The 11,544-nt window shown below is 42.9% G+C and overlaps 1 protein-coding gene across 2 annotated transcripts; it reads left to right on the top strand.

Annotated features, from left to right (window-relative positions):
* Nucleotides 1-30: 30 nt before the first annotated feature.
* fam234a (family with sequence similarity 234 member A) lies at nt 31-10,099 on the top strand. Of its 2 annotated transcripts, none has more exons than XM_083634747.1 (12): nt 31-94; nt 1,269-1,570; nt 1,659-1,769; nt 2,811-2,993; nt 3,892-4,016; nt 4,438-4,570; nt 5,009-5,141; nt 6,316-6,459; nt 6,906-6,987; nt 7,155-7,307; nt 7,444-7,543; nt 7,717-10,099. In XM_083634747.1, exons 2-12 carry the CDS (start codon nt 1,303-1,305, stop codon nt 7,926-7,928), a joined length of 1,644 nt encoding a protein of 547 aa, XP_083490873.1. In that variant the 5' UTR covers nt 31-94; nt 1,269-1,302; the 3' UTR covers nt 7,929-10,099. The 2 variants fall into 2 exon arrangements, with proteins under 2 accessions (XP_083490873.1, XP_083490874.1); XM_083634748.1 differs by having other exon boundaries at nt 37-94; nt 1,272-1,570.
* Nucleotides 10,100-11,544: the final 1,445 nt, after the last annotated feature.

Raw genomic sequence — 11,544 nt, 5'->3', positions numbered from 1 at the left:
TCTTGCCTGTGATTTGTTTACGCAGTTTCGGTGACGGTCAGGCCTAGCTACACCAGCTAGCTACCAAAGACAACAGCCAGAGTCACAGAATAAAGTAAGAAAAAACTTTTCTCAAGGCGATGTAAATTCTTCGTTAGAGCTCAGATGTGGTGGGGCTTTTGGCGGTAGTCAATATTCGTGCTTTTGAACTGACTGGTCTCTGTTCAACAAGTTAACGTTAAATAAATGTACCAGCTAGTCACCATGAACATCAGGGTAACTGTCTGCCTTTCCGAAGCCCTGCCACTCCGAACGTTAACTTCCATTATTCGGACTGGCGGTCGTTCACCTTAGAAGCCGCAATGCCGACCTTAGGTTTAGGCGTGGGGGTGGGAGAGGTTAGGTTTTGGGTTAGGGTCTGGGGGAGGTTAGGTTTAGGCATGGGGGGAGGTTAGGTTTGGCGTGGGAAAATGGGGAATATAGAACCCGGGGAACATAGACATGATCCCTTTCTGAGTGCCGATATTTCGGAGTGGCAGAACGTCGGAGTGGCAGCATGTAACCGAACATCAGCTATGTAACGTTAGCTAACGTGGGTGGTTATCAAACACAAATAGCAGGCAGGCTCTCTCTCTCTCTAACGTTAGCTAGTAAGTGCTAGGAAGAAAAACTCAAATACAAGTCATTTACCATTAATAAAGAAGGCACTTATCAACGTCTCCGAATGGAGTACGTTACCTTAGTGTGCCCATGGCTACAGAGCAAATAATAGTGTTTGCTGCGACATGAATATTCGTCGTGGGTTTGTTGTTGTGCGGTGAAATCTCGAGTCAGTACTGGCACATCTGAATAGGTTCACACCTTATACAGTCTATGGTTCACACCTAATAGGTTGGTGCAGCAGAAATAGATGGACTTACAGGCACTGCTGCCTTCATTATGTTTTCGTGTACGGTATTATGAGTGCCAACGAGCTTTGTTTGTATTGTAGCAACTGTGGCATAATGCTGGTTTGTGCTTTACAACAGAACAGAGATAGCCTGATATTCAGACTGGATCGTCAACTCATAAACTCATTACAGCCAAATCAACTTTGAGTGGGCGTGGCTTCGAAGGTCTGGAGCCAGACCAGACTAGAACAGAGATGTAATGCAGTATCATGCTGGGCGTGTTCCCCGAGGAACAGACGTAGAGTTCTGCCACTGAAGTATTTAGTCAGAGCGTAGGATCAACATTTGATCTAGTTGATGCCCTGCTGTAAGCTCTTGCCTCATCCTTTTCATGTGAAGCAGATCCTTACGCTGGTAATGCATTGAGGCGACAATGGAGGCCACTGACCATGCCACAGAGGGAGACCCTCTGCAGAGGGGAGAGGATGGGGTTGACAGTGGAAGAGCACCGTCACCCACAGAGCCGAAGAAGAGCTGGAAGCACGGCTTGGGTTGGGCAAAAATGTCCCACTGGCGAACTGCGGTCTTCTTTTTCTCCCTGTTCCTCTGCCTCACCATCGTGTTTGCCTTCTCCTTCATCATCCCCTGTCCCGTCAGACCACAGTATCTCAGTGCCTGGAACAGGACTTTCCCTCAAGCAGGTGAGTGAGGACAACTCTCTGCTTTGCTTTGCTTTGCTTTGCTTGTGAGATTTAACTGTGGGACTAACTACTGTCTCCTCCACTACAGCGACCTATGATTTTCTAACCATCGAAGATGCAAATAAAGACAAGGTGATGGATGTCCTGTTTGTCCTCAAGGACGAGGAAGGCAGTCAGAATAATACATGTGCTAATGAAGGTATGAAAGTATAATGTATTAATTCTGAGCTCAGAAGCGTCAAGCCCATTGAAAAAAATGTTTTTGCGGGGGGCAGTCATTAGTAGTAGAACATCAATCCCCTTTTCAAACATGTGAAAATTAAATGCTGTTAGTTATTATAGACATAGTTTGCATCGCAAGTTATTTGGCTACTTGTACCATGTGGCTAAAGTTAGCTTTGTGATGTTAGCCAGAGCTGTTATGGCAGTGAGCTGTTAAAAAAGAAAAAAAAAAAAAAATCTACTTGTTATTTTTTACCACCACTATCACGTTATACTGTAGTTAGCAAAACACTGAATTCTATTTGATGTCTCCAGGTTAAGATGCAGTTCTTTAAAATAATTAGCATTGTGGATATAGTCTTTTTATGTGAATAAAATTTTGGGTGAAGCAAGATTTAGCTATATTTCAAGAAAAGTGGCAGCAGTGTAGAAGCTAGTGTAGTGACTAAGCTAATAACCATAAAAGCACAAATAATTGACCAAAATCTCTAAATAAATATACAGTATTTACTCTGAGACAAGGAGCAAAAATATTGATGGTTAAACTGAATAATGACATCACAACAGTCTAATCCTAATGTTAATTTAAAATTACACATTCCTCTAAATCTGGCTTGAAATGGCCAGCATTTTAGAAATAGCTAAATGCCGGTTGATAGATAAATCAATCACTCACGAGTGGATTCAGCACACTTTATCTGGGCAGATTGATTGAATCATCATTGCTGATCTATTCAGACCTTCATGAGTAGATTCAGCACACTTTATCTGGGCAGATTGATTGAATCATCATTGCTGATCTATTCAGACCTTCATGAGTAGATTCAGCACACTTTATCTGGGCAGATTGATTGAATCATGCAGATCTATTCAGACCTTTGGTTGCTGCCGTTGAATGTCACCCCCCCAGAATTTTGTCTTGCATGCCGCCTCTGCCCGAGTTGGATTGCAAACCAAATAATTTGTTGTGTATTGAGGTTGTTGTGTGTAATTGGGGGCCACCGTGTGTGTATTCCAGGTCTGCCGTCGCCGTGTGTCTTTTTGTGCGCAGTGGACGGGACAGATGGAGAAACCCTGTGGGAGCGTCCTCTGCTCCCAGAGTTCCACTGGGCCCAGTGTGGTCTGGACAGAGAGACACAGAGGGACTGGGACTGTCTGCTGTCCCACTCTGACCAGCTCACAGCCATCGACAAATACACTGGTTGGTGACTCCTTCCACCTCACCCTGTTCTGTATTCTGCAAATGATTCCACCACATTTCCATCAAGAATGTATAATGTTGCAATAATACATCATTCAAATGTATGTAGTCTAGTCACAACTCCAACAATCAGGCTTCGTACAAAGTCTTGATTTTAACTGTCATGTTTTCAAGGTTAGGAATATGCTTGAATTTGAATATCCTCCTTGAAAAGTGCTTGATTTTCAACATATGGTGTATTCACACCTGTCTCGTTTGGAGCAGTTGTTCCAAAACAGAGAGCATTTTCACCCTTGGTGCGGTTCGTTTGGCACGTGTGAACACAGCAATCGCACTCGGATGCGGGACAAGACAAGCGGGCTGAGATCGCCAAGAAAGGGTCAGGGTGGTCTCTCGGGCCGCTTCCAAACGAACTCTGGAGCGGTTAGTTTGTGGTGAGAAGAACGTGATCCGACCTCGATCCGACACAACTGCAGGAAACAGTGCACATTTTTGGATAATCCAGCTGCCGTAGTCAGCTGGGCTGTGCGTAATGGCCTGATGAACAATAATTTTTATCGCTTAAAAACAACATCTTCATTCTTTAGATCCTGTTTTGGCGACTTGTGAAACTAGCGTTTGCATGGATTTGGGGATTTTTGCATGATTGCATCAGCAATTTGAACTCGACCAACTTACCTCTGGTCTCCAATATGGTAAATGAATCCTCGAAATGTCCGTAGGCTATTCAGACTACACAGTTCTTAAATAAGGAAACTATGGCAAAATGGGAGTAATTGAGTAATTTCCCATTAGATACGATGACAAAATGCTTACAGTTTTGTACAATATGGGACCTTTAAAATGAAATAAAGTCAGTTAAATTCAGTGTGGTGTTATGCTGTGTGTGTTTCTGTAGGTGTTGTCAGGTGGCAGCAGCCTCATCCTCCTGGTTTGCGCAGCACTCTTCCTGTTCTTAGTGTCCCAGATCTGGATGGGGACAAGGTCCGTGATGTGGCTCTAGTGGCTCCCAACACCACACAGGTAAACACCAATGATGTCACTTATTACAGCTACATTTATTTACTACACTGTAAGATACAATGCAACTTCATCCCTATGAAGTTACATTGTATCTTACAGTGTAGGGAGGAAGTTACATTGTATCTTACAGTGTAGGGATGACGTTACATTGTATTGATGTCATTTATTACAGCTACATTTATTTACTAGTATCTTACAGTGTAGGGAGGAAGTTACATTGTAGTGTCAGTGTGACGCTCACAGTGTCTTCTAGGGCTCTTGACAAGGCCTCTTTGGAGGTATTCTGTATTTAAGCAGTTTCATTCTAGGTCTTTGGTAATAATGAGCTCTGGTAGGACTAAAATATGCAAATGAAAATCTTTGCCAATGTGATCATTTGTCAATGTTATGTTTATGTAAATGTCTCTGGTCGTGTCTGCAGACTCAGCTGGTATTTCTGTCGGGGAAAACAGGCGTCCAGATCGGTTCTGAGGTGGTCCTTGATTCAGCAGAAACAACTAAACATCTCCTCCATCACACCACCAAAAGTTCTCACTATGTACTGCTTCAGAAAGGTTCGCATCTCAGATCAGATCACAGCTCTGTGCTGTAGTTTGTGTTCAGTAAAAATAGCCAAATATTTCTCCACCCATTTGTTTTATACCTTGCACACACTAACAAAAAGACACAAAATATATTTAACATATATTGAATAGTTGGTTAGCTCAGTTGTAGCCCCCCCCCCCCCCCCCCCCACAATTCTAGTTTTCATATTAGTTTGATTTTACAATAATAACAATGTACATTGTAAATAAGTACTAACAGCATGCTAACACGTGTGTATCCTCAGTTTGCATTGATTGAGTGCAACATGTTGTGGGTTTGGTTTTCCAGTGTTGTTGATATTGGAGCTAGGAGAAGTATATTGATTTCAAGCTCCAGTACGGCCATCTTGTAACAATATCTGTACACAGTTGGTGGCAGTAGTGAGTTATCTTGCATTTCATTCACAGACACTGGCTTGTATGCACTGTCGCTTTGGAAGATTGCTGCCAAGGCTAAAGCAGGGATCGAAGTTGGCCTCAAGAAGGATCAACATTGGGAGAGCAAAGCCAGCGCCACCTCTGACCTCATATCTATCTATGAGTAAGAAGCAGACAAATACATCAACCGATTAGTTAGGACTTAAAGTGATAATATGGAAGATTTTCATGTAAATAAATGTCTGTAAAGTCACTATATATCATCAAGTGAGTTAACACAATGGTGATTGAGCCTATGGCTCATTGATGAAAGCTGTTGCATCTCTCTGTATTGGAACATTTATGAACTTGTGTCTGTGGCGGCACTTTCCCCGCCCCCAAACAAAAAAAAAACGGAAAGATATCACAAGCGGCGCACAGTTCTTGACGTGTTTCGCCTCACCCAGCACAATTGTCCGGCAGGGAGGGGGTAGGCGGAGTAGGAACACGTTTGACTACCAGTGTTGCCAGATGCAGGTGATGGTTTCCCATCCACAGACTGCCAGAATGCACACAAAACGGTGCAAGGGAAACGACCCAATCTGGCAACACTGTCAATGTCCTACCAGAATAATATAGAAGAGAGAGTGGGCCAACGGAAGTCCAAAATGCCTGACTCACGTAGCGCGGGAATAGCCAGGAAGGGCCCTCATGCTATGTTTTAATGCATAAAATAAAGCTGATAATATACAATTTGATTCTTTACACATCTTACCCTTTCAAAAGTACATCACAAATTGTCCATTCTGCTGCAACGTGACAGTGCTGCTTAATCTAAAAACTGGTCCATTGGAGTGAATGAGATGTCGCAACTCTTCTATTATATAGAGAGCCCCAGGAGTCAGGAAAACATTGATGCGAACACTTCACTGTTTTTGCCTATGGGATTTTTGAACACATTCAATACCTCCAATATTTGTATAAAAGACGTAAAAGGGTTGGATCCACGTCCCACCGTCAAAATTTTTTTTTTTTTTTAAGCCGAGATATCTTGTCTTTGGCAGTCAACCGTTGGATTCTGTAAGCCGAGATATCTCGTCAATGGCAGTGAACGTGTTAAGAAGAAGAAGAAAAAACTCTTCACGTCACATATGCGCCCCTGTGTGGATCTCATCTGCAATTACTGCTCATGGCCACATAGGTGTTGTCAGAGACAAGAAAACTGAAATCTTACGTATTATCGCTTTAAACTGCAACCATGTCTGAAACACAGATTTCACTGAATAGCTAGTAATCATGGTGGCTTTAGCCAGACACGTGTTTCAGAAATGTGTTGTTTTCTCCTCTCTTCTCTGTAGGTCTGACTCTTTGAGACAGGTGCTACAAACAGGGAAGACAAATGAGCCAGCCAACCTGCTGCTGGTGACTGGACAGCAGGTGGTGTTAGTGGATGGACACAGTTTGCAAATACTGTGGAGTTTCAATACCAGCACAGTCCTCAGGTATTCTGCATGTTTCTGACGGAGCCTTTTCACTCCAAATGAATATTTAAAGGGTGATTAAGTAAGGACTTCTACGAGCGACTAAGGCATTGTAACATCGTCACTGGGTCTCTGGCACAGCTTACGGCAGTCTCTAATGGACAGGAATAATCAAGTCATATTTTTCCAAATCTAACAAATGCCTCATGATCACAATGCAAAAATAATACTGCTTTGTTTTTTTTGTTTTTGTTTTTGTTTTTTGAGAATGAAATGTCCCGGCAAAGTAAATTGAGCCATTGGTATTGATCAACAAACTCATTAAACCCGTGGTCATTTGTGCTATGGGACAGTAAACAACAATAAACATCTTACTTAACGCACCTAACACACAATAGCATACTCTTGTGTGATTGTAACCAAGCTCTTTGAGTCAAATACATCTTCTCATCTTCTCATTCATTCAGCGAACCCTCCTTTGGTCACTTTAACAAAGATGGTATACTTGATGTTGTGATTGAGGAGGATATCGGCAACAACACAAAGAGGGTGAGTCGGGTCACAACTGTACAAACACTACAGTGATACCAAAACTCACTCTGTAATCCTTCCAATAACAACAATAATAACAATAATAATTGCATTGTTTTCTTTGCACTGCTTCTCTTGTATGGTGATATCAACTTGAATATGTATTTGTGGCTGTGTGTATTTAGGTGAGGATTCTGGATGGGATGTCGGGCGGTGTGCTGTGGCAAGTCGACCTTTTGGCCAGTCCCAACTCCCCCCGACCCGCCTCAGTCAACACCATCAACTCCTTCTCCGTCTTCATGTTCTGGGGCGTACTGCCCTCAGAGACCAACACTTCTGTGAGTACACTGCCTGCTCTATGAGAAGATGCGTATTACACAGACAACTCATTAGGACTTACGTGGTGTCATTTGGCTTTCAGAACATGACATCGTAATGCAAAATGCTGATTTTTAAATTAATGTTTTCTTTCAGATACCAGCTGGTGACCGTCATTCATACATGCTGCATCCTCACTATTCTGAAGTTCTCCTAGAGTCAACCAATGTCCTGGAACACATCATTGCATTTAAAGGTGTGTTTTTTTTGGGTTGTTTTTTCTCTGAATTTCCTACGCTTTAACGAATCCCTAGAACTTTATATTAATTTGGGTAGACAAGAGGGCAACAAGTCAATGGTGTCACTCACTGTTTAGGGCAATGTCACTTGGTTGAATTAAACTTGCTGTGTCTGCGTGTGTCCTCTTAGCCACGTTATTGGAGCGCGGGCGCCATGCTTGTTACATCCTGCTGACGGGCCCCTGGGGCGAGGGAGCGGAAGGCACGGTGGCCCTCAGCAAGCGGAAGCTGAAGCAGGACGTCCCAAACAGCAGGGTCCTCCCCATCGGCACCAGCACCCGTTCGGAATCCAACGACGACATCAAGGAGGCCTTCAACCGACTCCGCTTCAGTGATGAGTGATGGGACCAGTCGTGGAAAGCACGGTGTATCTCAATGCTGCCACCATTTGGCACAGCTGACTGTACAGTTGCTTGACTTGACTTTAACAACCAAAGTGCACACACTTGCTAAGCTATCACTACCTTACAACTGCTGACAACCAAACAAAATTCCTTAAAGCAGTGATTCCCAAAGTGTGGGCCGCGGCCCCCTGGTGGGCCGTGGAGGTACTGCAGGAGGGCCGCGAGGGGTCTGTCTGCCAACACTCCTGATTTTCCCAGGAAATGGCTGTAGTGGGCTCATTTCTAAAGCTAGAGTCAAGTTTCACCGTTTGTCTCAACAAATTTGTTATGCACACAAACTTGATGAGTAAGGGGGGAGAAAATGTTGGCAATCTGGCATTTGGGTATTTTGCCTCAATTTTTGAAAAATGTGGATGGATTATTAATTTACCGTATGCCCAAATTCACATGCTCTGTTTATGGAAAAAAGAATATATATATATAGGGAAATACTTAATCTTAGTCTTGTGTGTTGATCACAGTTGTCATCAAGGGCTGGGTGGGCCCCGGAATATTTTCAGATTTCAAAGTGGGCCGTGGCATTCCTAAGTTTGGGAACCCCTGCCTTAAAGTTTAGTGCGCCTGGGTTGACTTGATTTGGTGGGATTTTCCATAAAGCTACTGTTACCTGACAATCACACCACACACACTGTTGCTCTCCTGCTGAGAAATCCATGAAGACGAGTGGACTTGCTGTATTGTTTCCTAGCTCTTTTCTTACTGTACAGTCTCTATCACATGGATTTTTTGAATCTATTATACAACAGATCATTGCACTATACGTTTAAGGGCTGCAGAAGCATGCCAATAGAAAAAGTCATAGTTAGCCTTAAAGGGATACTCCACTTTTTTCGGTGTTTCATTTGCCACCCCCCCCCCCCCCCCCCCCCATAACCAAGATACACCATGCGTTACTGGCACTGTCCGTGCAGTTTACAGTGAGCTATAGTCGTTAAGTAAGTTAGTATGGTACAGCTGTTAAAAATTTGCCAGAACATACATCTTACGGTGCCAAAATACATGTTGTGCTTCGGGGTACTCGCCACACGATGAAATATTAATCCAAAATGCACATAATTGGTATTTTTGCAAAGAAAAGAGGTAGCCGGCACTACTTTCCAAACATGGCCGCTGACCTCTTTTCCTTCCAAAAAGACCGATTATGTGCATTTTGGATTAATATTTCATTGTGTGGTGAGTACCCGAAGCACAACAGGTATTTTGGCGCCGTGAGATGTGTGTTTTGGCAGATTTTCAACAGCTGTACCATTAGCCTCCATTCTATGGCGATACTAACTAACTTCACGACTGTAGCTCACTGTAAACTGAGTGGACAGTGCCGGTAAGGCGTGGTGTATCTTAGTTATGTGGGGGCGATGTGGCAAATGAGCTAAACTCCTGAAAAAGTGGGGTATCCCTTTAAAGCATGGGTACACAGAGGGATATGGTTTTCCTTGGGTGGATTTTCTGCTACAGTAAACTTGCTTGAACCCTATGACCCTGTAAAGTAAAACATAGTTCACATACGACAGTTGAAGCACCACAGATCCCGACTCTGTGCTTGATGTAAATATTTGTTGTAAAGGATCCTGCTTCCAAAGGTGTTGACAAGGTAGTATTGTAGTCAAGGTACTATAGATGACAATCATGTGGCATTTGTCCATTCGAGGGTATTTCCTTAATCCACGATGCTGTAACTAGTGACGCCTTTTAACGCACACAGACAGAACTGCAGACTTCCTTTAACCCATTGATACCTGATGCAGCATTTGCGTGTATATTCCTCATTTGTGTGCGTATCCCTTTAAGACCGTGAACCACGTAATGCGGTTCGCGGTCTTAAAGGGATACACACACAAATGCTGCATCAGGTATCGATGGGTTAAGGCATTCAACACTGAGTTTCAAAGTTTCAACAAAATACTGGGCTATTCCTGCAGGTCTACGGTAAAGGAGGTTTTGCTTTTTCTTTTTATTCTTGAACATTTATGCCTTAAAGTTAGGGGTGATGAGTTTTATTTTGTATGTGATACATTAATATATTGAACCTGTGGAACAAGCCCTCATTGGAGCCGGCCCCATTTTCTGATTTGACTTGATATGTTTGAATTTGAGCAATAAACTATTTTAGAATAACTAGTTTAATTTGATTCCATTGATGGGATGGGGCTTATTATGGGAGCAAATGCACCGACTGTATAAAATAGTACGGACATCTTCCTGATATTGAGTTGCAGAATCCACATCATTTGTCTACAAAATCCTTTAACTCATCTCTCTTAATCTACATCTCGCCTAGCCGACTTGTGTCATGTTCCCCCATTGTTATTGGTAGAGATTTAATAAGGGAAAGTGCTTTCCCTGAATTCAAGTAAAAGTCCTATTAAATATTTTGTAGACCTACACAAATCTGACAAATTCACCTATTCACACACTCATTCACAAAGGGTGTCTTGCTGCCTTTTGTGTGTTGTACATAGAATATCTACACACACGAGTCACACACGTGTTAGAAGAAGAAGAATATTTCTGGCGATAGGGCGCAGAGTGTGAAGCTGAGCTGTGCAGGACAGCACCAAAGATCGTACATTGATAAGAAGTGAGGTGCAACATCAGCTGCGCCTCTGCCATTTTGGCCCCTAAGGAGCCTAGTGAAACCTGTCTATGCCATGGCCATCTGTCGATGAGGCGTGATTTCTAACCCCTACCTCACCTACCTTCCTTAGCATAGTAATAATAATAAGCATAATAATTGTAATCTACACAATGTACACAATCTACAAAAACATGCAATAATATAAACGGTGTTGTGTTCATAGCTCATATAATATATTATAAAACGGCTCTCTCAAATCAAGCAATCTGATTGGTTCACAGCCATTGTATAAATCCAATAACCCATGGCCATGATTGGTTGCCATGGCAACTCTCTTACTTAAAGCCTTTGGTTACCTCAAAAAAAACAGATGGCGGAGACAGCTGTCAGATCCTTGTGAATCGATCTTCGTGGGATAACAACTGATCAGCAGGATATTTAAGCAATATAGCATGAGAGCTAGTGTGTTGTGGCAAATATATCCCGCTGATCAGTTGTTATCCCACGAGGCCGCAGGCCTCGTGGGATAACAACTGATCAGCGGGATATATGCCACAACACACGCTGCTCGAGTGCTATATTGCTTTTATAAAACGGTTTCCAAGTATGATAATATAAATATAATAATAATACTATAAGTCCGACTGGCATGGTATTCTGATAGAGTCAGTTGAAACACTACTGTAAGGCGGGACCTCTAGCAAGAAGATAGACGTGCGGGTGATTTGATTGGATCGTTCTGGAGACTGAAGTTGACATTGGTTAATCCTGGCGCTTGCTGAGAAGCTGAGAGCTTTCTGGAAACCCCGACAGGCAGCTCGAGCGCAGCGCTGCATTCTCAGCGCTTGCTGAGAAGCTGAGTGCTTTCTGCAAAGCCCGACACCAACTAACGTTACGGGGTTAAATGCGGGGTTAACAGCCTTTTTTTTGCAAAGAAGACATTAGCCCGCATCTATTCTTGTACAAAACATAATTTTCT

Source organism: Poromitra crassiceps, assembly GCF_964638095.1.
Source record: "Poromitra crassiceps genome assembly, chromosome: 4".
In the NCBI taxonomy this organism is placed as follows: Eukaryota; Metazoa; Chordata; class Actinopteri; order Beryciformes; family Melamphaidae; genus Poromitra; species Poromitra crassiceps.
Note: the sequence above shows the minus strand (reverse complement) of the source record. Positions and strands in the feature narration are given on the sequence as shown.

Excerpts from the sequence above, each read along its gene's own strand:
- fam234a (XM_083634747.1), top strand. The coding sequence starts at position 1,303 with ATGGAGGCCACTGACCATGCCACAGAGGGAGACCCTCTGCAGAGGGGA. Across the intron at positions 6,460-6,905 it reads AATACCAGCACAGTCCTCAG|CGAACCCTCCTTTGGTCACT; the intron begins GTATTCTGCATG and ends TCATTCATTCAG. Across the intron at positions 7,544-7,716 it reads ACACATCATTGCATTTAAAG|CCACGTTATTGGAGCGCGGG; the intron begins GTGTGTTTTTTT and ends GTGTCCTCTTAG.